Source organism: Pseudophryne corroboree, chromosome 6 (assembly GCF_028390025.1).
Source record: "Pseudophryne corroboree isolate aPseCor3 chromosome 6, aPseCor3.hap2, whole genome shotgun sequence".
Classification (NCBI taxonomy): domain Eukaryota; kingdom Metazoa; phylum Chordata; class Amphibia; order Anura; family Myobatrachidae; genus Pseudophryne; species Pseudophryne corroboree.
In genome coordinates, this window is record NC_086449.1 from 434,752,799 (window position 1) to 434,780,238 (window position 27,440).

Here is a 27,440-nt window from a genome sequence, read left to right on the forward strand (position 1 = left end):
ACCGCTGCACCTGATCGCACTGCTTTGGTAGCAGTGCACCCATTCTTGCCACACGGAGGTCCATTGCTCCAGGCAGGGAGGAGGAGAGTGAGGAGCAGATAGCTGTCTCCTGTACAACTGATTGCAGAGCTGCCACTCATGTGCTGCAGGAGTGCAGCTCCGATGGTGGCAGTGGCCCTCAGTATGGAGACAGAGCTGTGGTGTCTCAGTTTCCCATTAAAAAATGTAGTCCGTGCGTTACGAGTGGGTGGCTGACATTAGGGGGTACCTGTGCACATGAGGCACCCCCGTGCACATGCCTATTCTTCCCATCATAGAATATGGGGACAAACAGAAGTAAATATGGTCCCTCACCACACAATTGAACCTAAGGGTGACATTTAAACACAATTTACTTAATTTAATATATTTTGCTTTTTGGCTTTCCACCTGTTACGATCACTGTACTTGGTACTCCTGAAACTGGGCGGATGAGCCCCAAGTACAGGAACGTAATGCTGGAGTGGGAACGGAGTTCAGCAGCAACCCCTACAGAACCCTGACTCCGTTGTTCCACCCGCGTGGTCAGTCTACGCCTGCGAGACTATGTTTGCTTGGGCCCACGGCAGCCGCATTTGAAGGGCGGATTATGTCTGTCCAACTCCGATGCCCCCCGGTCTTAGTTGGAGACAAGGCGTAAACTGAGACGGGGCGAGAACAAGGGGAACCTCTAACTAAACAGAAACCCGAGTTAGGGGCAACTACAGAACTCAAACAAAAGTATGTGCGGCTCAGCCGCCAAGACGAACTACTACAAAGGAAATGCTGACCACACGCAGACACAATACTGTTGTGTACCGGCGATGACAGCATACGCAGAACCCTCTGCAGAAAATCCAAAGTAAATATAACAAGAAGCTACGGCCAAGGCCGTAAGGTGCGACAAAGCCACTACTCACAACACCGGTGCTAATACAGGCAGGTGAACGGGAACCCCGAGGCCACAGGCACAGGCTCACAGGAATGGAAAGCTGGAAGGATTCCAACTACAGGCCACAAGACACCAGGACTCAGGATTACAGGATCAAAGGCAGACAAGACTCAGGATTCCAGGACAGGAACGCTCCAGGGCAGGAAGCAGCTCACAAGAAGCTCCGGACTCTGACAGAGCTGAGTACACAGGATTCCAGTATCAGACAGGGCCTGGACACAGATGCAATACTGGAACAGACACTAATCAGGAACATACAGGTATCTTAACAAAACGTCTATCACCAGCTCAGAACTGCATAGCTAGCTAGGTAATAAGGGAACACGCCCCAATCAGGATGGCTGGAAGCCAGGCACAAGATAATGACCAAAACAGCTGCAGGTGAGAGTAACACAGACAAGAGCCAGATTGCAGTACAGAAACTCACCACATAATGATCAACTATCAGACAGGTGAGGCTAAACACATAGAAACAGGCTGCAATTACACCGACTCACCACCGGCGGCCAACAAGAGTCTTCTAAACCAGTGAAATGGAAATCCTGGCATGCGAACAGAACTATAATACAAAACACATAAACGGAAAGCAAACACCAAGTGCGGGGACAGAAGAAAATACTGTAAACTGTCACATACATGTAATGATTTCCCAGATAGTGAGGGAGGATGCCCTTGTACTAGAGCATTGTCTTTCCCCTTCCCTAGTCTGGAAATCCATTAAACTAAGTGACTTGTAACGGTAGTAGGAGGGGTGTGTGAACCCAAGAACAACCACAATCTCATGATTGGAGCTTGTCATTTGACAACCCTCTACTGTTTTTAGAGTTTCTGCATAACCAATTACTAGAAATCTGTAATGTAATCGTAGGCTGCAAGTGCTTTTTGAAATATGTGGAATCAGAAATTAGAAATTACTCTGCTATAAGGGTGTTTTACTGTGTTATTATGAAAAAATGCATTCCTATTCCAGCTGTACATTGGTGACATCTCTGAGCACAGAAAAACACATATACTGTATACATGACATTTATAAAAGATTATACAAATATTATAGTAACTTTTATGTGTATAGTAGTATAGAAATTTAGTTCACTAAGTGAAAAAGTTTAAATAATGTGCTCTACTAAGGGCCTAATTCATGCTTGTACGCACATGCCTACGCAGCTGTGATTTTTTTATACTGCAGAACTGCTAATCATCGCAAGTGAAGTTGCCACCCAGAAGAGATGATAGACCGATGCCCACTGGAGCTATTGCAAACTCATTTGCTACTGCGTACATGCAGATTATACACAATAACCAGTAACACCGACTGCTAGGTCTGCCCCATGGCTAAACAGACAAGGCACGGCAGTAGTGACACAAGCGCTATGTTTTTGTACGTACCTGATCGCAGCTGACCGCAGATACAGGACACACCAGGGTTTTTGCTACCACTCCCCGTTACCTCCCCCAAGTGTTCCCTTCCTGTCAATCACTCTGCAAATAAAAGTCAGTGCGAGTGCGGCACATGCACTGTCTGCTGAGAATCGCTCTGTTGAGTGGACATCAGCATTCCATACAAACATGAATTAGGCACAAAATGCATAAACTTTCATTATATACGTGGGCTCTCAAGTATATATATATATATATATATATTAGAGATGAGCGGATTCGGTTTTACTCGGTTTTACTCGGTTCTCAAAACCGAATCTTATTGGCTCACGGATGTCACGTGTTTTGGATAGCTAATAAGATTCGGTTTTGAGAACCGAGTAAAACCGAGTAAAACCGAATCCGCTCATCTCTAATATATATATATATATATATATATATATTTATATATAAAACTTACTTACATAAAAGAGAGAAAGCGGCCCGCTAAATGTTGGGACTTTTACTCCAAAAACATATTTAAGTTGTGACACCACAACTTCAATGGCAGCTCCAGTTGTGAAACCATTAATTAACGGCTCTGACAAATAGATGACTATGAAGCCAGTCTGAAGTAGTCCCAAAGCTAACTGGAAGAAAGAAAAAAAAAACAAGAATGTCAGTAAGTTATTAGTGTTGCCTGCTTGTTTACAGGAGATACAGTACATTGACAAAGAAGATCTGCAGGACATCTTCCATGTTACAATATAAGATTCATTTCTGTTCTGTTTCTAAATATTATGCAGGTTGAGTATTCCTTATCCAAAATGCTTGGGACCAGAGGTATTTTGGATATCAGATTTTTCGGTATTTTGGAATAATTGCATACGATAATGAGCTATCATGGTGATGGGACCTAAATCTAAGCACAGAATGCATTTATGTTTCATATACACCTTATACACACAGCCGGAAGGTCATTTTAGCCAATATTTTTAATAACTTTGTGCATTAAACAAAGTGTGTGTACATTCACACAAATCATTTATGTTTCATATACACCTTATACACACAGCCTGAAGGTCATTTAATACAATATTTTTAATAACTTTGTGTATTAAACAAAGTTTGTGTACATTGAGCCATCAGAAAACAAAGGTTTCACTATCTCAGTCTCACTCAAAAAATTCCGTATTTTGGAAAATTCCATATTTCGGAATATTTGGAAAGGGGATACTCAACCTGTATTCAGAAGGACAATTTAGTAGATCTATTGCTAGAGTATGGGTGTGTACACACGGTGAGATATTTTCTTTTGATTTTGACTATTTAGTCAAAATCGCAAGAAAAGTTAGTGCAGATCGCAAGGTGAAACTCACCTTGCGATCCCTATTCGATCCCGATGTGCGGTCCCGCCAGGTCAGTGTCGCAAGAAAAGATAGATTGTGCAGGCAAGTCAATCCTTGCTAGATCGGTGTACTGTATCTAGTTCATCTCACATGTCAATGACATCTCACATAAGCCAAAATCTCACATAAGCCAAAATCGTAAGCACACATACTGTAGTCCATATCTCAAGAAAAGTTAGTCAAAATCGGTGGTGCTGGGCTCTGGGGAGTTCAAGGGAAATCGCAAGTGAAAATCGGGCATAGCAAGGATCTCACCGTGTGTACACACCCTATGTCAGATAAAAACTCTAAATTCTTGCTTGGTATGCATTAAAACACATTCAAATATTTATTTATGTTTCAACAATAAGACAAAACAAATAGATTGTGAAAAGTAGGAATATGTAAGTGTTTAAAACCCTGTACCAATTATCCCTCATCAAGTATTCTGGAGAGTCTTTATTTGATTGTATATTATTATTTATTGCATATCTCTCAACTCAGTTGTAACTTGTAGTTAATTAGCTCAGTGTAGGTTTGTGAGCAGAAATTACTTAAGATAAAAATAATAATCCCATGGATGAAGCAATCTCAGTTATTAGTTTTCCGAACTTACTATTGGTCTACATTCATATGGGGCCTAATTCAGACCTGTTCACTCGCTAGGTTTTTTTTACCAGTCCTGCGTTTGCATAGTCGCTGTCCATATGGGAGTGTATTTTCACTTTGCAAGTGTGTGAACGCATGTGTAGCAGAGCTGTACAAACAGATTATGTGCAGTCTCTGAGTAGCCCAGGACTTACTCAGCTGCTGCAAACACTTCAGCCTGTCCGGGACTGGAATTGACGTCAGTAACCCTCCCAGCAAATGCATGGACACGCCTGCGTTTTTCCAACCACTCCCAGAAAATGGTCAGTTGACACCCACAAACTGCTTCTTCCTGTCAATCTCCTTGTGAACACCCATGCAAACGGATCCTTTGCACAAACCCATCAATGAGCGGCGATCCGCTTTGTACCTATGCGACGTGCCTGCGCAGGTTAGACCTGATTGCCCGCTGTACGAAAAACGCAGCGTAGCGATCAGGTCTGAATTAGCCCTTTGGTCCCTTCCAAAACATCCCTTGTTTTAGTATGACTATTATACAATACTGTATGTCTGTTGTGGGATTGCTTCCTAGTGTGGCTCAGCAACAGTAACAATTACTTCCTAGTGTGGCCAAGCAACAGTAACAATTGTTTCCTAGTGTGGATCAGCAACAGTAACAATTACTTCCTAGTGTGGCCAAGCAACAGTAACAATTGTTTCCTAGTGTGGCTCAGCAACAGTAACAATTACTTCCTAGTGTGGCCAAGCAACAGTAACAATTGTTTCCTAGTGTGGTCCAGCAACAATTGATTCCTAGTGTAGCCCAGCAACAGCAACAATTACTTCCTAGTGTGGCCAAGCAACAGTAACAATTGTTTCCTAGTGTGGTCCAGCAACAATTACTTCCTAGTGTGGCCAAGCAACAGTAACAATTGTTTCCTAGTGTGGTCCAGCAACAATTACTTCCTAGTGTGGCCAAGCAACAGTAACAATTGCTTCCTAATGTGGTCCAACAACAACTGATTCCTAGTGTGGCTCAACAACAGTAACAATTGCTTCCTAATGTGGTCCAACAACAACTGATTCCTAGTGTGGCTCAACAACAGTAACAATTGCTTCTAGTGTGTGCCAGCAACAGTAACAATTGCTTCTAGTGAGGCTCAGCAATATAAACAATACTTCCTAGTGTGGCTCAGCAACAGTAACAATTGCTTCTTCATGTGGCCCAGGAACAGTATCAATTGCTTCTTAGGGGTAAATTTACTAAAACCGACTGACTACAACTGGTAACATGACTGCAAAATCCACTGATTTATCATCAGTCAGGATTCACCTTCAATTGAAACCCAACCATTGAAGTCACTCAGATTTTGTACTTCTAAATGCAGTCGGTTTTGATCTCTAAAGTTCAAAACAGACGGCAAATAGACGTGTCAAAACGATGGCCAAATAGAATCACTGCACAGATCAGTATGATCTGTGCAGGATTCTTTGGTGTAAAAAAAGTTTTAAAAAGAAAAGTAAAAAAAAAAAATTGGTGTGGAGTCCACCCCTCAAAAAATAACAAGCACTGGGCTCATGAGACAGTCCTGATTCTGGAAATACAGGGAAAAAATCCATAGGGTCCCCCATATTTCCACTACCCAGCACCGGTCTTGACCAGCTGGGGTGTACAACAATGGGGAAACATGGGGACCCATCAAAACATTCTCATCCCCAAAATAGTCACTCCAGACTTGGAAATCCTATGAAAGTAGGAACCCTCAATAAAGGGGTCCCCCTCCAGAGGATACCCCAGTGCCATGGTGAAGCCTGGGGTTGTCCCCTCCACCGCTATGCCAGTGGGTGTGGGTTTGATTGTGTAAAAACAGAAAGCAGTGAAAAGTGTGGAGAAGTGAGCCAGTGGAGAAGTTGCCCATGGCAACTAATCAGCTGCAACATATAATTTTATAGAGTGCACTTTATAAATGTTAACTCAACACTGATTGGTTGCCATGGGCAACTTGCCCATGTCCACTGGCTCACTTCCCCACCCTTTTCGCTGCTTCTTGAATGGACCCTATTGTCCCTTACAGTGGGACTACAGATTCCTGCCAGGCAGCCCTGGCATGCTGGTACTTGGAGAACCACAAGTACCAGCATGCCCAGATAGTAAGGGCCTGCTAGCACCTATAGTCTCCCTCTAAAAGGAAATATTTTTAAAAAAGTACAAACACATTTGATGTTGTAATATTTTTTCTCTTACGTCCTAGAGGATGCTGGGGACTCCGTAAGGACCATGGGGGATAGACGGGCTCCGCAGGAGACATGGGCACTTTAAGAAAGACTTTAGATCTGGTGTGCACTGGCTCCTCCCTCTATGCCCCTCCTCCAGACCTCAGTTTGATACTGTGCCCAGAGGAGATGGGTGCACTTCAGGGAGCTCTCCTGAGTTTTCTGACATAAAATATATTTGTTAGGTTTTTTATTTTCAGGGAGCCTGCTGGCAACAAACTCCCTGCATCGAGGGACTGAGGGGAGAGAAGCAGACCTACTTCTGTGAGTTTCAAGGCTCTGCTTCTTAGGCTACTGGACACCATTAGCTCCAGAGGGACTCAGAAGACAGGTCTCACCCTGGAGTTCGTCCCAGAGCCGCGCCGCCGTCCTCCTCACAGAGCCAAAAGATAGAAGCCGGGTGAGTATGAGAAGAAAAGAAGACTTCAGAGGCGGCAGAAGACTTCATGATCTTCACTGAGGTAACGCACAGCAGTGCAGCTGTGCGCCATTGCTCCCACACACTTCACACACGGCAGTCACTGTAAGGGTGCAGGGCGCAGGGGGGGGCGCCCTGGGCAGCAATATAAATCTCATTTCTGGCAAAAGAGATATATATAAAGCTAGGCACTGTATATATAAAGAGCCCCCGACAGTTTTTATTATATTTAAGCGGGACAAAAGCCTGCCGTCGAGGGGGCGGGGCTTCTCCCTCAGCACTCACCAGCGCCATTTTCTCCACAGCACAGCTGAGAGGAAGCTCCCCGGACTCTCCCCTGCTTATCCACGGTGAAAGGGGGTTTCAGAGAAGAGGGGGGGCACATAATTGGCAACAAATAATAGTATTACAGCGCTACTGGGTAAACACATTGTGTGTTTTTCCTGGGGTATTAGCGCTGGGTGTGTGCTGGCATACTCTCTCTCTGTCTCTCCAAAGGGCCTTGTGGGGGAACTGTCTTCAGATAAGAGGATTCCCTGAGTGTGTGGTGTGTCGGTACGTGTGTGTCGACATGTCTGAGGTAAAAGGCTCTTCTAAGGAGGAGATGGAGCAAATGTGTGTGTGTGGTGTCTCCGTCGACAACGCCGACACCTGACTGGATATGTGGAATTAAGTGCTGAGGTAAAATTATTGCACAAAAGATTAGAGAACAGACAGGGAATCTACCCATGTCTGTCCCTATGTCGCAGGGACCTTCAGAGTCTTAAAACGCCCACTATCCAAAATAACAGACACTGATACCGACACGGAGTCTGACTCCAGTGTCGACTACGATGCTGCAAAGTTACAGCCAAAACTGGCAGAAAAGTATTCAATATATGATTATTGTAATAAAAGATGTTTTGCATATCACTGATGACCCTTCTGTCCCTGACACGAGGGTACACAGGTTTAAGGGGAAGAAAGCTGAGATAACATTTCCCCCCTCTCATGAACCAAATGAATTGTGTGAAAAAGAGCGGGAATCTCCAGACAAGAAACTGCAGTTTCCCAAAAGAATTCACATGGCGTATCCTTTCCCTGCTAGGGCCAGGATACGATGGGAATCCTCCCCTAGGGTGGACAAGGCGTTGACACGTTTACCCAAAAGGTAGCGTTGACATACCAAGATACAGCTACCCTCAGGGATCCTGCAGATAGCATGCAGAAAAGTACTTTGAAGTCCATTTACACACATTCTGGTACACTACTCAGACCGGCGATTGTGTCGGCAGGGGTTTATAGCGCTGTAGCAGCGTGGACAGATACCTTATCAGCGGAGATTGAAACCCTAGATAAGGATACCATGTTATTGACCCTAGGATATATAAAATATGCTGTCTTATATATAAGACATGCTCAAAGAGGCATTGGTCTACTGGGTTCTAGAGTCAACGCTATGTCGATTTCTGCTAGACGTGTCCTGTGGAACATGCAATGGACAGGTGATGCCGACTAAAAGAGGCATATGGAGGTTTTACCTTACAAGGGTGAGGAATTGTGTGGAGAAGGGCTCTCGGACCTGGTCTCCACAGCTAAAGCTGGTAAATCTGATCTTTTGCCTTATATTCCCTCACAGCCTAAGAAAGCACGATATTATCTAATGCAGTCCTTTCGGTCGCAGAAAAACAAGAAAGTACGAGGAGCGTCCTTTCTTACCAGAGGTAAGGGCGCAAGGCACAGCTAGTTCCCAGGAACAGAAGTCCTCCCCGGCCTCTACTAAATTCACCGCATGACGCTGGGGCTCCGCTAAGGGAGTCCGCCCCAGTGGGAGCACGTCTTCGACTCTTCTGCCACATCTGAGTTCACTCACAGGTGGATCCCTGGGCAATAGAAATTGTTTCTCAGGGTTACAAGCTGGAATTCAAGAGGTGCCTCCTCGCCGGTTTTCCTTATCGGCCCTACCGGCTTCTCCCCCAGAAAGGGAGATAATATTAAATACAATTCACACATTGTATCTCCAACAGGTGGTGCTCAAGGTTCCCCTCCTTCAACAATGAAGGGGATATTACTCAACCTTGGCTGTAGTCCCGAAACCGGACGGTTCGGTCAGACCTATTTTTTAATTAAAATCTCTGAACCTATACTTGAAAAGGTTCAAATTCAAGGTGGAATTGCTCAGAGCGATCATCGCCAGCCTGGAAGGGGGGGATTTTATGGTGTATCTAGACATAAAGGCTGCATACCTTCATGTTCCCATTTATCCACCCCATCAGGCGTACCTGAGAATTACGGTACAGTACTGTCATTACCAATTTCAGGGTAATTGGCGGAAATGATGGTGCTCCTACTCAAGCAAGGAGTCACAATTATCCCATACTTGGACGATCTCCTAATAAGGGCGAGATCAAAAGAGCAGTTGTTGAACAGCGTGTCACTTTCGCTGAAGGTGTCACAGCAACTCGGCTGGATTCTCAATATCCCGAAGTCACAGTTGGTTCCTATGACTCGTCTGCCCTTCTTGTGTATGATTCTAAATACAGACCAGAAATGGGTTTATTTTCCGATAGAGAAGGCCCAGGAACTAATGACTTTGGTAAAAAAACCTATTAAAGCCAAAACAGGTGTCAGTGCATCACTGCACTCGGGTCCTGGGAAAGATGGTGGCATCTTACGGGGCCATTCCCTTTGGCAGGTTACATGCGAGGACTTTCCAATGGGATCTACGGAACAAGTGGTCCGGATCACATCTACAGATGCATCAGTTAATCACCCTGTCGCCTAGGGCCAGGGTGTCTCTCCTATGGTGGCTGCAGAGTGCTCACCTTCTGCAAGGTCGCAGGTTCGCCATCCAGGACTGGATTCTGGTAGCCACGGAGGCGAGCCTCCGAGGTGGGGGAGCAGTCACACAGGAAAGAAACTTCCAAGGTCTTTGGGTCAAGTCAAAAAAACTTGTATTCAAATCAACATCCTGGAGCTGAGGGCCATATACAACGCCCTTCGGCAAGCGGAAACATTGCTTCACGACCTACCAGTTCTGATCCAGTCAGACAACATCACCGCAGTGGCTCATGTAAACCGCCAAGGCGGCACAAAGAGCAGAGTGGAAATGGCAGAAGCCACCAGGATTCTCCGCTGGGCGGAAAATCATGTAAGCGCATTTTCAGCAGTTCATTTCGGGAGTGGACAACTGCGAAGCAGACTTCCTCAGCAAACACGACCTGCATCCAAGAGAGGACTTCTTTAGGAAGCCTTCGCACAGATTGCAAGTCAGTGGGAACTGCCACAGATAGACATGATGGCGTCCCGCCTCAACAAGAAGCTACAGAGGTATTGCACCAGGTCAAGAGACCTTCAGGCAGTAGCTGTAGATGCCCTAGTGACATCGTGGGTGTTCCAGTCGGTCTATGTATTTCCCCCTCTTCCTCTGATACCCAAGGTGTTGAGAATGGTAGGAGGGAGAGGAATGAGAACAATCCTCATTGTTCTAGATTGGCCACGAAGGACCTGGTATCCGGATCTGCAGGAAATGCTCACAGAAGATCCGTGGCCTCTTCCTCTAAGACAGGACTGGTTGCAACAGGGGCCATGTCTATTCCAAGACTTACCGCGGCTGCGTTGGACGGCATGGTGGTTGAAAGCCGGATCCTAGCGGATAAGGGTATTCCGGATGAGGTCATTCCTACGCTAATAAAGGCTCGGAAGGACATGACATCTAAACATTATCACCGTATATGGCAAAAATATGTTTCTTGGTGTGAGGCCAGGAATGCTCCTATGGAAGAATTCCATCTGGGCCTTTTCTTTCACTTCCTGCAAACTGGAGTGAATTTCGGCCTAAAATTAGGATCTATTAAGGTTCAGATTTCTGCCTTATCCATTTTCTTTCAAAAGGAATTGGCCTCTCTCCCTGAAGTACAAACTTTTGTGAAGGGAGTACTGCATATTCAGCCTCCTTTTGTACCTCCGGTGACGCCTTGGGACCTTAACGTGGTGTTAAGTTTCATTAAGTCACACTGGTTTGAACCACTTAAAACGGTGGAGTTGAAAATCTCATTTGGAAGGTGGTCATGTTATTAGCCTTGGCTTCGGCTAGGCGAGTGTCGGAATTAGCGGCTTTATCACATAAAAGCCACTATCTGGTTTTCCATATAGATAGAGCGGAATTACGGACCCGTCCTCAATTCCTGCCAAAAGTGGTTTCATCCTTTCATATGAACTATTGTGGTGCCTGTGGCTACGCGTGACTTGGAGGATCCCGAGTCCCTTGATGTGGTCAGGGCTTTGAAAATTTACGTGGCCAGATCGGCTACAGTCAGAAAAACAGAAGCACTGTTTGTCATGTATGCAACCAACAAGATTGGTGCCCCTGCTTCAAAGTAGACTATTGCTCGCTGGATCTGTAACACGATTCAGCAGGCGCATTCTACGGCGGGATTGCCGTTACCTAAATCGGTCAAGGCCCATTCCACTAGGAAGGTGGGCGGCTGCCAGAGGGGTCTCGGCGCTACAGCTTGGTCGGGTTCAAACTCCTTTGCAAAGTTCTTTAAGTTTGATACCCTGGCTGAGGAGGACCTCCTGTTTGCTCAATTGGTGCTGCAGAGTCATCCGCACTCTCCCGCCCGTTTGGGAGCTTTGGTATAATCCCCATGGTCCTTACGGAGTCCTCAGCATCCTCTAGGACGTAAGAGAAAATAAGATTTTAAACCTACCGGTAAATCTTTTTCTTGTAGTCCGTAGAGGATGCTGGGCGCCCGTCCCAAGTGCGGACTACTTCTGCAAGACTTGTATATAGTTATTGCTTAAATAAGGGTTATGTAATAGTCTCATCGGTCTTGGACTGATGCTATGTTGTTTTTCATACTGTTAACTGGATAGTATATCACAAGTTATACGGTGTGATTGGTGTGACTGGTATGAATCTTGCCCTTGGATTAACAAAAATCCTTTCCTCGTACTGTCCGTCTCCTCTGGGCACAGTTTCTCTAACTGAGGTCTGGAGGAGGGGCATAGAGGGAGGAGCCAGTGCACACCAGATCTAAAGTCTTTCTTAAAGTGCCCATGTCTCATGCGGAGCCCGTCTATCCCCCATGGTCCTTACGGAGTCCCCAGCAACCTCTACGGACTACGAGAAAAATATTTACCGTAGGTTTAAAATCTTATTATTAAACATTCACTCACCACTCACACTGCATACTCACCTTGTCTATGGCGCCAGTCGGTCCTCTTCTCCAGTGGAATAACTGGTCTTTGCAAAATACAAAAATTCAATATCCCGAGCCCACAGACAAGTACTGTACACTAGTGTACAGTACTTCAAAAATAACTATAGATCTCCAGCACTTACCCATTGAAATGAATGGGTAAGCGCTGATTGGCTGAGAGAGCTAGAAGAAATGACCAAATTGTCTAATAAAAACAATCAATGGAGTGGAGGTGCTCCCCTGAGAGTAATGGGTTATTACGTACTTTTCATTCCCTCTTTTCTCTGTAACTATTTATTAGAGGCTGTTTTGTGTGTAATGGTATGTACCACATCTCTATTTATAGACACATCAAACAGAATTGTATACAAATAGAATTGTATAATTCTAATGCTATTCACTCTCTTCCTCTGTTGAATTTAAATATTGACTTATTTTTATTCCAGATAATTGAAAGTACTTTACAATTTTCAAATGCTGCTTCCTATGGAACAGTCGATTAAATCAGTTCCTTTTCATTAGTAGAATGACGTAACATCTGACCTACCTTACCTCCTTTGCTTAGTGCATAGCCTTGTGATGTGTCCTGCTATTTCTTTGAAATATATTGTAAACTCTGCATTACTTGAGCAAGGGGGCCAAGAGGGAGAAAGTGCTATAAAAGGGGGCTATTTACTAAGCCTTGGATGGAGATAAAGTGGATGGAGATAAAGTACAAGACAACCAGCTCCTAACTGTTATTTTTCAAACCCAGCCTGTGACATGGCAGTTAGGAGCTGATTGACTGGTACTTTATCTCCATCCAAGGCTTAGTAAGCGAACCCCAAAGTACCTGGGGTATTCCAAGAGCCCCAGCTGCCATGAGATGTAGTCATGCCTCCAATATGGTGTGACCACATGACCTTCAGTCACAACTAGACATGGACATACACCCACAGACTTGACATCACCTCCCAGTACCAGGCCTGAGAGATCTGCTGGCACCCCTGAAGATGGAAGGAAGGACTTCTCCTTTATCTTCTGCTCAACACTAAGTAAAGAAACAGGAGTCTTATGCAGGTCTTCCTAGATTTGGAAGCCATACTCATATGAGCTTGCATCAGTCTATTTAGCATTGTATAAGGTTGTCAGTCAGAGGCTGATTGGGGTGCAGTTTTGGACACCCCCACCCCCTAGTAATAGTTGCAAGGAGGATATTTTAGGGGATGAAATTTATTTTTATTGGGACACCTCTTTGAAAATGACCAACTTTAATGACATACAATACACTTACCTGAATTATTCCAACCAGGAAAGTTAATGATGCTGCCACCATTATCCGTTTATCATTAATCACATCTTCAGCAGTAGCATTGATCAAAGTAGAGTTTCCAATGTCTGTGGCGCTATCCGGTACAAGAGTAGCTACTACTGAGCCAACCATCAGACTTACAACAGGGAATGGCCCTACAAAAATGATCTTTGTGTTTAAAAAAACATATGTATAATTCCATTGATGGCCATCACATGTCAGCAATATATGTTTACAAACAACTCACCAGCAGATAAATGTTTGGAAGTTCCAAAGACAAAATAGGCCACAACAGGAAAAAATGATGTGTATAATCCATAGCCCGGGGATACATTGGCTAGGAGAGCATATGCCAACCCTGAAACATACAAAGTAACTATCAATTTTTTAAGCTGTTAAAAAATTTTCCACTAAATAAAACATTTTTTGAAAGAAATATTAATAGTCCAAACATTAAGAAATGTGCACCATCAGTGCAAATACCATTGTGTGAAGTCATGCGTTATAGCATATGGGAAGCACATCATAAAGAATGCAACTGGAATAGGTCCAAAGTTTATGCCTCCTCAAAAGCAGTGCTTGGCAGATTGGAATTCTCCTAGCTAACTTAAGTGTAAAATCAAATTTTTGTTTTGTTTGACAATATTGCAGCCTGTGGGGTGTTCCTGGATGCAATACTGTGGGGTGGGGGGGGGGGGGGTGTTTACACTTTTTCATAGGTAACGGTATTCAGCCGATTACTTCAATAGGTTCAATTCTATCAATGTAATAAAAAGCAATAAATACCACAAATGTGACACATGTAGACAGTGCCAATGTCCGCCTACTTTCATTTTATTGGAGACATAAATGGTTCTCAAACAAGCTGTATTTTAGAAAAAAAAATGAAAAAGTACTTGTTACTGAAGGTGATCAGTTTTATCATTGATGCAGAATATATATTTGCAGCTAATTTTCCCATTTGACTATCAATCATATCTCTGACTGGCATCAAGAAATAATTGTGCCCTGTAAAGGGTTTTCACTTTGTTTAACAACTGATTCTCTGGTAATGATAATATATGATACACTGTATAACAACCAACATACAGATGTGGCCTCACCTTTTGTTTTCGCTCCATATGGTGCAAGATGCTTGGTGTGACTGCCATGGGTAGCGATTCGTACATTTTGCTATATTTTTTATCTTATTTGCATCATAGGCACTAGAGATGAGCGGGTTCGGTTCCCTGAGTACCGAACCCTACCGGACTTCACCACCCCGAGCCCGGATCCGAGCTTGGCTTGGGTTTTCCTGCCTGACTCGGAAACCAGAACGAGGCAAAACGTCATCATCCTGCTGTCGGATTCTTGCAGGGTTTGGATTTCATATAAGGAGCCGCGCGTCACCGCCGTTTTCACTCCGGCATTGAAGAGTGTAGCGAGAGGACGTGTCTCCGTCCTCAGTGTCCTGCATCAGTACAATGGTAGTGTCTTGTACTGCAGTCCAGTCACAGTGGTGGTGTCCTCTGCTGCCATATGTCCAGTGCTGCTGTATAAGTCCAGGCCAGTGGTGCTGTGTTGTGCTGCATCAGTTCAGTGGTGGTGAATTGTGTTGCATCAGTCCAGTCACAGTGGTGATGTCCTCTGCTGCCATATGTCCAGTGCTGCTGTATAAGTCCAGTTCATTACAGTGGTGCTGTGTTGTCCTCCATCAGTACAGTGGTATTGTCTTGTGCTGCATCAGTCCAGTCACAGTGGTGGTGTCCGCTGCTGCAATATGTGCAGTGCTGTATAAATCCAGTACATTGCAGTGGTGCTGTGTTATGCTGCATCAGTCCAGTGGTGGTGTCCATGTGCTGCTGTATATGTCCAGTGATACTGGCGTTTATGTCTAGCGGTACTGCCATATAAATCTAGTGATACTGCCATATATGTCCAGTGGTACTGCCATATAATTCCAGTGATACTGCTGTATATGTCCAGTGGTACTGCCGTATAAATCCAGTCCAGTGATACTGCCACATATGTCCAGTGGTACTGCTGTATAAATCCAGTGGTACTGGCGTATAAATCCAGCCCAGTGATACTGCCGTATATGTCCAGTGGTGCTGCCGTATAAATCCAGTGGTACTGGCGTATAAATTCAGGCCAGTGATACTGCCATATACTGTATGTCCAGTGGTACTGCCATATAAATCCAGTGGTACTGGTGTATAAATACAGTCCAGTGATACTGCCGTATATGTCCAGTGATACTGCCTTATAAATCCAGCGGTACTGACATATAAATCCAGTCCAGTGATACTGCCGTATATGTCCAGTGATACTGCTTTATATGTCCAGTGGTACTGGCGTATAAATCCAGTCCAGTGATACTGCTGTATAAATCCAGTCCAGTGGTACTGCCATATAGGTCCAGTGGTACTGCCGTATAATTCTAGTGATACTGCTGTATATGTCAAGTGGTACTGCCATATAATTCCAGTGATACTGCAGTATATATATACCCTGTTGCAAAGCGGATTACTGAGGCCATAACAACTATGCTGGTGGTATCCGCCATTAGTGCAGTGGGACTGCAGTGTCACTCCTAGATGGGCCAGGTGTTTGTGCCGCGCACTTGTGTTGCTCAGCTTAGTCATACAGCTACCTGATTGCACCTCTTTTATTTCTTTGCATGATGTGCTTTTTGGGGACTAGTTTTTTTAAGTGACATCCTGTATGCCACTGCATACCACTCCTAGATGGGCCAGGTGTTTGTGCCGCACACTTGTGTCGCTTAGCTTAGTCATACAGCCACCTCATTGCACCTTTTTAACTTCTTTGCATGATGTGCTGTTTGGGGACTAGTTTTTTTTAAGTGCCATTCTGTCTGTCACTGCAGTGCCACTCCTAGATGGGCCAGGTGTTTGTGCTGTTCACTTTTGTCCGCTTAGCCACCTCGGTGCAACCTTTTGGCCTAAAAACAATATTGTGAGGTGTTCAGAATAGACTGGAAATGAGCAGAAATTAATGTTATTGAGGTTAATCATACCGTAGGATCAAAATTACCCCCAAATTCTGTGATTTAAGCTGTTTTTATGTTTTTTTTCAAAAATCATCCAGATCCAAAACCAAAACCAAAACTCGAAAGGGTGGTTTTGGCAAAACCAATTCAGATCCAAAACACAAGTGGGGATCCAGATCCAAAACTAAAACACAAAACACGAAAAGTGCCCGCCGCACATCTCTAAATTAGCCACAAAGAAAGCAACTCACAGTGTACAATGAACACTAGATTAGTATAACAACATGTAGTGCGAACATAGGTGTTCCTCAAGTCTTCCCCTTCCCACCTTTGTCCTCCCCTTTATTAGCTCCCCTTTGTCCTCTCACCCCCTTCCCTCACAGCACCCTCTGACCTCCCCCATTTCCAACTGGGTTCATCTGAAGATTTACCCTGTAAAGTCTGCACAGCGTGCGCACCATTGATCCATAGGATTGCATGGTTGTGTGTAATCTCGAGAACGGGTTGCATGTAGGCGCAGCTAGTTGCATGTGCGATGGTGGCCACATATGTAGATATAGATGAACAGTACATCAAATGCTAGCACCAGTAGTAATTGTAGTCTTGCATTATACAGTATTTTTGCTATTGGCGGCACAGGTGGCTGCAGAGATGCTGTACTTTCCCAGTTTCAGTGACAGGAGCCGGACGCTGCAGGATAATGTCTCACTGGAGCCCCCGTCTCCTGTTCACTGTGGATGAGCCTGCTTTATAATGTCAGCCCCTGGAATGAAGTGCACACATAACAGGTAAAGTACCACTGTACGGTAGGCGGTCGCTATGTTGTCGTTCATGATTACAACATTCAAAATGTTGACAGTAGAAGGTTGACATTAATGATATTGATATGATTAAAATGTTGACATCATTAAGGTCAACACTTGCAAAGTTAACCTTTATATGGATCCAGATCCGGTCTTAGGCATAGGCAAACTAGGCAAATGCCTAGGGCATTTGGTATGCTTAGGGGCACCAGCAGCTTCTGCTGATTAAAATGATATGTGGCATGCCTATATTCTGTGCGTGACTACGGCTGTATCTGCATACAAAATGCTATGTTGCGTGTATTCCTGGAAATCACTGTAATGTAGCATTTCGTATGCAGATACAGCTGCAGTCGCACACAGAATATAGGCATGCTGCATACCATTTTAATCAGTAGAAGCTGCTTGTGCATTCTAGCCATATAGTAATGCAAATAATATGCATTTTCATAAACAAAAGGCGCCCGACGTTAGCAGAGCTGCCAGCTGACTCATGCCAGGCATCTCCTGCAGAACTAGCGGCGGTGCTAGGGGGCACCAGCCAAAATCTTGCCTAGGGCATCATATTGGTTAGGGCCGGCTCTGTATGGATCACTGACCCGTTTCCTTGCAACTGTGCAATTCCTTACAAACATATATCAGGTCCAGTGTGCATTCATTGATCCATGTGTTTGTCTGATACATAGGTGCTGCTAGACTTTCATCCGGGGGAAAGACTCAGCTTTTTGTTTCCCTCCAGTATATAATATTCACTAATGAGACTGATAAATTTGTAGGGTGAGGGCAAACCCATTTTTAGTACTGTTACATTGAGGTGACAGAGCCTGCTACATTTATTATGTGGTTCAGGGTCACAGAATCTAGGCTGCCTTCACTTGTAAATGGAGAATGCAGGCTCCACTTTCTCAAGGCTCAAAGAGAATTATGGTTGCCAGTACTGCACTATCTCACCCACACATAGGCAAACACGCGGGGGAGGGGGAAGTTCTGGTTGCCCAGAAAGTGGCTCAAATTATGACATCAATAGCAATGGTATATAATATGATTAGTAGAGCTGCCACCACACCATACAGTTTAAGGGACAGAGAACAGCTCCTGCACATACCCAGTGGTAGCAGCTTCTTCTACCAAGTTTGCTGCATGTGCAGATCTGAGTCCTCAATCAGTGATCTCCACCAGAGAGTAGCTACCAGGAAGAAGAGACAGGAGCTTACCATGAGGTGGGAGAATGGGTGCTTAGAAAGTGCAGTACTGATATTATTATGTTTGTGTATTTATTTATTTATTTATTATGGTGTGTTAATCCTTTTCCTGACCACTTATTTATATTATAGAAATGTTTGATACAACCTATGCTATAGACCATCTATACTGTTACATACTAATACTGTATTCCATACAGTAACCAGTGTATAAAAAGACCAATGTTTACATTAATGTCCAGGGCCATTACTAGGTTCTTGTACCGCTCCCCCAGACTCCCACACTTGCTCCAATGTTCCGCAGAGTGGGAGATCGTGGATTTTTTTTAGAAACCCCCCTCTAGAAATCATGCATTTGCCACTGCCACCATATAATACAGGGAACATCAGGGACCATCATATAATACAGAGAGCATCAATGACTGCCATAAAATACTTTAGTGATTTATTGTAGTGTCAGGGGCATAACTAGAACTTTGTGGGCCCCATAGAATAATTTTTAAGGGGTCCCCAACTCAGGTCTCCAGAGACAGTGGTGGAAAGGGCATAGAGACAGAGAGTGGCTGAAGGGACACAGAGACAGAGAAAGTGCTGGCAAATACATAGGGACAGAGATAGGCAGCAGGGACTTAGGGACAGTAAGAGGCAGCAGGGACAGATAGAGAGGAAGCAGGGATGTAGCAACAAAAAAGAGGCAGCAGGGACATAGGAACAGATAGAGGCATCAGGTACGTAAGGACAGAGAGAGAGGCAGCAGGGACATAGGGACAGAAAGAGGCAGCAGGGATGTAGGGAGAGAGAGGGAGGCAGCAGGAACAGATAGAGAGGCAGCATGGAAGTAGGGACAGAGAGAGGGGCAGCAGGGACATAGGGACAGAGAGAGCCAGCAGGGATAGATAAAGAGGCAGCAGGGACAGATAGAAGCACCAGGGATGTAGGGACAAAGAGAGAGGCACCAAGGACAGAGGGACAGAGAGAGGACTAGAAGGGATGTAGAGATGGAGAGTGGCAGCAGGGACATAGAGACAGAGAGAATGCCTACAAAGACATAGGGACAGAGAGAGAGAGACAGCAGGGACGTAGGTACAGATAGAGAGGCACCAGGGATGTAAGCACAGAGAGAAGCACCAGGGTCATGGGGACAAAGAGAGAGGCACCAGGGATGTAGGGACAGAGAGAGAGGCAGCAGAGATGTAGGGGCACAGTGAGGCACCAGGGAGGTAGGGACAGAGAGAGACAGGTAGCAGAGACATAGGGACAGAGAAAGAGTCAGCAGGAACAGAGAGGCAGTAAAGACAAAGGGAGAGAGGCAGCAGGCAGTAGGGACAGAGAGAGGCATTACAAACTGCACCTCCATAGTGCAGCCTTGGACCCCCAAGAGGATCACCCCCCTATGTAACTGCACAGGGAGCACCCCGAGGACCGGTCCCCCCTGCATACCTGCATAAGGAGTACAGCCCCTTCATGTGATCCACCATCAGCTGTGGAGTCACAGTCTGCCTGGGCAGGAGGTAGTGCAGGTGTCCAGGGGGTGAAGAATGAGAGCAGGCCACATGGCTTTCTGCAGCTCTGGCATTGGGGGGCGACCGCTGTGGTCCAGGAGCATGGATCGCATGCACCACTTCTTCTGGCAGGGGGACGGCATTTGCGGGTGTTCTTCGCTGGGAAGGGCGGTCAATGCGGGTGGATAAGTTGCACCATTTCTTCTGGGGGTGGGGCTCCTGCAGCCATCCCTCGCAATACAGTTGGCTGAGTGCAGGGGGAGCTGCGGGCCCTGGAAGAATTTTGGGCTCCATAGCAGCTGCACCCCTGCACTCTCTGTAGTTACGTCACTGTACATATATAAATATATATATATATAATATATATATATATATACATAGAAACTCCCCTCAGAAAATCCTGTCCTGCTTTTGCTCCTGCACTACCTCAATAAAGGGCATCTTGCCATGATGAGGGTGCTGCCGTCACTGATGCTGCTGCTGACAGGGACGGTACCATCCTCCACTTGCCAGTAGCAGAGTGACTCCCACCCCATGGAAATCGTGGCTGCAGTGGGGCCGCAAAGTGTAACAATGGTGCTGATGCTGCTGCTGGCGAGGGTTAATCCGGCCCTGTATGCAGGTCATATTTACAAGCTGCAGAATTTTTTGCAGTCTGGAGGGCTATGGGCTACATTTAAAAAAAATGTACCAGAGACTGGCGTGTGTGCTGGCCTATGGCTGTGCATGCGCAGTATGCGTGCCAATGCCGAATCATAGAAGCATAGTGATAGCAGTATATATTACCATCCACATGCCTCTCACACATGGATATATTTTTTATAATGTATTGTATAAGTATAGGTGTATACCCAACTGCAGACTGACCTCCCCCCACACAATTTGCAGAACATTGCACGCACGCACACACACACGCGACCACAGACTGCCTCCCCTAAGCACCCAGACCCAAACTTACTACCCACCCTTCGTACACTTCAACTTCAATTATAGTGACCCCCGTCAGCACTGCCCGAACCTGACAATTTTTGGGCTGACACTGTATATACAAAGCGAGGAGGAGACTGGACGCTCTGCAATGGCATGAGAGGAGCTACAGTAACTGGACAGGAGCAGGGAAGGGGGGGGGGTGTCTGGAAACTCGGAACCTCCCCTTCCTTGTGTGTGTGGTAGGTGATATATTTGTTTATAGCTCTGTGTCATAACAATGTTTATATATTTCATTAGCTATTTAAACCACACCCACAGTAGGCAAACCACTCCTACAACACTTTTTACCACAGCCATTTTTTCAATTGCATATGGTGGTAGACAAGCCTGGCCACTTGCTTGTGTCTGCCCCCCCAGCTGAAGGTTACCATTAACCCCCCTGAGAACAGTGGTCTTAAACTTTGCTTGATGGGCTTGCACTCATTTCTTATATACAGGTTGTAGTTATTCCTTACATATAGGCTCATTAAAACCACACCAGTGGCCTTACCTTGCAACACTGCCACAAGCCCTGTAGTAACACCAGATACTATGTCATTGAGAATCCACTCCTTGAATCGATAAGCAGGAAGCCAGGAAACAACAGGGAAAAAAGATAAGGCAATTCGTTTTGCTTTCTGTGCGGAACAACTGCAATAAAAGAAAAGAAAAATTCTGTTTGCCTTACACATAATAGTGATCTTTGACTCTGGAACCTACAGTAACAAACAGATTTTTTATTAAATGAGTGCTGGCAACAAAATATATTGTAAGGGCTATGTTAGATACTGAAGATGGTCAATTATAGAAATAATAATTTTATTTTACAAATAAACTCATTTTGATTTTACGTACAGTTTTTTTCCCCTGGTAACTCTATTATATAGCAATCAGTGTGTGAAATACCCTTACACTGGGGTAATGGTGCAATATAATGTGCCTTTTTTTAAACAGAGTGTTATTATTCTATTTGCATGGTGAACACATAAAATGATGGGGGTCATTCCGAGTTGATCGCTCCCTGCTGAATTTTTGCAGCGCAGCGATCAGGTGAAAAAGCGGCATTTCTGCGCATGCGTATGCACCGCAATGCGCACGCACGACGTACGGGTACAAAGACATTTATGGTTGTGCTCAGGTTCTAGCGAAGTTTTCCTTCGCACTGGCGACCGTAAGTAGGAAGGGGGCGTTTCTGGGTGTCAACTGACCGTTTTCAGGGCGTGGTTGTAAAAACGCAGGTGTGTCTGAAAAAACACAGACGTGACTGGGCGTTCGCTGGGAGGGTGTATGACGTCAAATCTGGACACGAATAGGCTGAAGTGATCGCAAGAGCTGAGTAGGTTCAGAGCTACTCAGAAACTGCACAAACTGTTTTTGCAGAGCTCGGCTGCACATGAGTTCACACTTCTACTAAGCTAAAATACACTCCCCAGTGGGCGGCGGCATAGCGTTTGCAGGGCTGCTAAATACTGCTAGCGAGCGATCAACTCGGAATGACCCCCCCATGTGCTGTCTCTTTGCAATTCAGGCTAACACAGTGGTTACCAAACCGTGGGGCAGATGTATTAAGCCTGGAGAAGTGATAAGTATAAAGAGATGTCACACCAGCCAATCATTACAGGTTTAAAAAATTACAGTTAGGAGCTGATTGGCTGGTGCGTTATCACATTCCATTTATCACTGCTTTATCACTTCTCCAGGCTTAATACATCTATACCTAGGTGCCTAGGCACCCTGAGGTACATGAGGCTCTTGCAGGGGTGTCTCAGTTTGGTGTCCAGGATCAAATTAAATTATTTATGGTCAAAGTAATAGGCAAAACCAGTGCTAGCGGCTGCCAGTCTTAACACATATGGACAATCAGAAGCACAACTGTGCACCACCACATAACTGACCCTAAGGATGACAGGTAGGCACAATTAACTTAATTTGAATTATTTTTCAAAATGTATCAATAAAAAACTTTTTTCATAGGGGTGCCGTGAAAAAAATGCTGATACTCTAGGGTGCCATGTTTCACTGTAGTTTTTAACATATAACACTTTCTGTTACCAACCTATTATCTTTCCTCCTAGTATGCTTTCTGACAGGGAGCCTTATTCAGAGATGTATTCGCAGCTTTGATCCCGTATGCAGCGGAAATACAAAACTATGCTAATGCTGCTGCCTGGAAATGTTCTGAGCTGCCCACAGGTAGCATTGCAAACCCAGGCACCTGTGTGCACATACTGTACGCAGCAGTGGTCGCAGATCCTTCCATAATCGTCTCACTGACTAACTTGATGGTTGCACAGAAATTGAGACACAGGCGTTATGTTTTGTGCATATGTGATCGCAATGCTAGGCTAAGACTTGTCATGAAAATGATTGTGACATGCCTGCATTTTTGCCACTTCCAGTTACCTCCCCCAAATGGGCCCTGACTGTCTCACTTGGTGAATAAACTATAAACGTCGGTTTACTTTCAGGACTAAGAGCTACACATTAACAAGACAATACACTTTAAATGGAGCCGCTGCGGCCGCTATACTCAATCCTTAACCTACGTACTTAGTACACCATTAGCGTACAGAGCCCCGTATCGTGTACGTACTTTGCGTACAAATGCCGCGCTGGCTGTACAAAGTACACTCAGTGCGTACACACCCAATGACACTTCGTGAACCCTTAACAGCTACACATGTAATTGTAATACACTTATAACCTTAGCAGGGAAAGGAAACACGACACCAGCTTGTATTTATAATGCCGGGTTCCGACACACCAACATATAATTACTGAAATGGGGCTACAATAACAAAACAATACAACACAATAGAATAATGGCTACAGTCAATGGTACATACTAGTTCGATTTCGCCTGCGCTTTCCAGTCTGGTCCTCAGTCATCAGGGTAGATGACCTTTAGAGTCTGTGTCTGACCAGGCATGCAGCTGGCTCTTTTATACAATCTTCCAAAACTTAACACAATGGATACTGTAATCTCTTTGTCCATTGGACACAGGGATGGTCATTTACAGTACAGGATAGGTCATAGGTTGGTTTGAATAGGTGGGTGATGTCTGTTCCAGATGCACTTGTGGGTGGTCTCCTCTGGGTTCCCGCCGCATACCAAATGTACAGTAAATACAGTTTATATTCATTTTCTGCTCCTGCGCATAACTATACGCAGGAGCGTGCGATCTTCTGCAAACCAACACCGGAATATTGCCCTTAAAATACCCTACAGCTGGATACCAAACACCACCTTATAACCTTGTTCTGTCCCCTCCTATCCTGTAAAGGTGAATCCCTTTATTCTGATACCATTTAAACTGTTGAAACTTGCTGGTGTGATGCAGGGAGACTATGTGTACATTGTGCACTATTTGGATTAAATATGTAATGTGTTTTGATGGCTTTTTCATGCATTCACAAACTCTACCGTAAATACACACACCACGCGCTAATGCGCAGGACTACGGAAGCGACCATATGCAACTTGCGAATATGCGCACGCACAGCAGAACAAGCACACACACGGAGGCCATCTGTGTGTAGTTTGTACGTGATGTGTGTATTGCAATATTTTTCAACTTCAACAGTCCACCCTTTGGCAGTCACCAATAACTGCCACTACCTAATCAATAAACAGAAAAAATATCTATACAATATATACAGAAGCTTGGATGGTCGGGGGAGAGTTGTAGGTGGGAAATGTATGATCTAGTGGGATAGTAAAAAGCATGTATGTATGAATCTATGTCTGAGGGGCATGTATCATCATGCCGTATATGTTTTAAATAAGCTTCGAGGTATTGCGAAGTATACATTAAATCCTTCTCATCCCGTACTAAGTGTCTGTAAATGGGCCAACAAACACTACCGAGCTCTTTTCGGCTTCTTGTTCCAACAAATGGGGTGCACATTTAGTTTATGATACATGCAGGGGGAACATATGTGAGTGCTAGTACATGTGGAAATCACGTGTCGACTATGTGTGCCATTAACTGGAGGTTGAAGAGATGAAGATAAGACACATATATACAAATACATTCACATAAACATTTTGGGTAGGGCTGACATCTTTTCTGGTTGGATGTATCTGGGCAGAGGGGAAGACAAAGAAAAACGGGTGAAAGAAACAGGCCATGAAATTCATTTGCAATCCTTATCATAACACTGTCTCTCTGGATGGATCATAAATTAAATCTGCTGCTGTAACAGCGCCCTCGCTCCTTAGACTCATCAAATTTGTGCCGTGCTTGCGCCGCGTTAGAATTTTAACACACCTAAATATCAAGCCAATAATTATGACTCCCAAGATACAAAGGAGAAACTTCCCCACACTCATAATGACATTTTGAGCCCACTCTCCTAAACCTGAGAACCATTTGCGTGGGTTCAACCATGAGACCCAGCTGGTCAGTTCATTACTCACATTCGCTAAGATAAGGTTGTGCTTCCTCCTGAACTCCCACTTCAACTGCAAGATCTCGTCCATCTTCTGATTGATGATCTCCGTGGTAACATCAGTGCTGTTCGTAATATATGTACAGCACTTCACACCATATTGAGTTGCCAGAGTAACACAGTACCCACCAGTCACGGCTGTGACATAATTAAGGACCATCCTGTGCTGAATCAGTTCCTTCTTGTAGGCTTGTAACTCCCTTCCCGTATACCTGATGGTGTCATCATACATCTCAGTGATATTATCTATCAAGTTCGCTAGCACATGGATATACTTATAATTTATAGTTCCTCTGGCGGTACGGGTGATGTCTAATGCGAGAAGGAACTGAATCCCGGTGGATTCGTGGATCAAATCAGAGGCTGCGTGCTCTGCCCTATCTATGAGGTGTCTCTTGATGATGTGTTCATAATGAGTATGAGTATAAGGAGCCTGAGCACTGCGGTGAACATCTTTCATTTTATCATGGGTTAGGGTCATGACCTCTGGTAGTACTCTCCCAATATAACACAATCCCTCTGAGCTTGGGGCAAGCCACTTGTACGCTTTCCTCCCACATATGAAATAGGCATCATCTGGGAGAACATAGCGGACAAAATATAACATCACCATATTACAAATTTTCCAAGTAAAGAAACCAATCCCTAGTTCTCCCATCTGCTCAGTACATGCATCGGGCTGGATGATATGATCACAATACCCTGACGATACTCTTCCAACCCACATGGTCTTGCTTCCACGAATATACCTATACCGTAAATACCTCCCACTGTTGGCTATTTGGCTTACAAGTTCAGCAGACAATATCCCTTCACAGTGCCTCCGAGCTCCATGACTACCAGAGCGCTTACTGATACCAGCCTTTACTCGAGCGATGTGCTGCTCCTGAGATCCTACAAATTCGTACTCGCCATCAGAACCCATTCCAGATCCCTGCTCGACCTCTCTGGGACCCTCACCAAAACAAATTGACCTGATCAAAAACAGAATTACTAACAGAACCCGAAACGCAGTCTCTTGTGATCGATCCATTTCGTTACGGGATAGAAGGAAAATAAGAAGGAGAAAAGAAAGAAAAATGCAGGGGGAGGTGAAAAAAGAAAATGGTGCGACACCCATTCTAGATCTTGTTGCTCTCCATGCTCAGGTGCCTTAAAACAGTCCTGCCTCTCAACTTTCCCGGAACAAACACTCTAGTGTCTCTTTGCCTTGCTCTTTGAACACACAGTTCACTTTGAACGCACAGTTACCAAACTATTTTGTCACGAGTTCTCTCCGGGTCTGCGACCTTCTTGCAGTGGGACGAGTGGACCCAAGTCTCTCTTTCAGCGACCTTCAATGCTGTCGTGCTGGTTAACAAGACTTGATATGGTCCTTCCCACCTGTCTATGAGGCAACCTGAGCGTAAGAAATTTCAAATCATCGCATAATCCCCAGGCTCAATGTCATGCCAATTACTGGTCGGTAGGTCAGGAATCACCAGCTTTAGATTTCTTTGTTGATTTCTCAGCTGCTGGCTCATCCCAACCAAATATTTCACAGTCACTTCATTATTACATTTCAAATCATCCTGGGGGTCTATCATTACATGAGGTTGTAGACCAAAAAGAATTTCAAAGGGTGATAAGTTAAGTGGAGACCTGGGAGTGGTTCTGATGCTGTACAACACTAGTGGCAAAGCTTCTGGCCACTACAATCCAGTTTCAGCCATTAATTTGCTCAGCTTGTTCTTATCAGTTTGCACATGACCTGAAAGACTTCACCTGTAAATTGGGTACCCCTATCACTTTCGATTACTCTAGCGATACCATATCTACACACAAATTCGTGCACAATTTTCTTTGCAGTGAACGTAGCAGTATTTGTGGCAGCAGGGAACGCTTCTACCCAATTGGAAAATACATCAATACAAACTAACACATATTTCAAATTCCTACAGGGTGGTAACTGTATGAAGTCGATTTGTATTACCTGAAAAGGTCCGTCTGTCGGAGGGATATGGGATTGCTCTGTTGGTATTGTCTTACCAATATTCTTCCTCAAGCAAGTAAAAC

The 27,440-nt window shown here is 44.7% G+C and overlaps 1 protein-coding gene across 1 annotated transcript in view; it reads right to left on the bottom strand.

The window, feature by feature from the left end:
• The window catches only part of LOC134932548 (chloride anion exchanger-like), a 115,023-nt gene that overhangs the window by 57,958 nt on the left and 29,625 nt on the right, over positions 1–27,440 (bottom strand). The window contains exons 2-5 of the mRNA XM_063927077.1: positions 21,445–21,584; positions 13,705–13,826; positions 13,451–13,636; positions 2,812–2,976 (exon numbers count right to left, since the gene is read on the bottom strand). Coding sequence (XP_063783147.1) covers positions 2,812–2,976; positions 13,451–13,636; positions 13,705–13,826; positions 21,445–21,584 — 613 coding nt within the window. The remainder of the gene's footprint in view (positions 1–2,811; positions 2,977–13,450; positions 13,637–13,704; positions 13,827–21,444; positions 21,585–27,440) is intronic.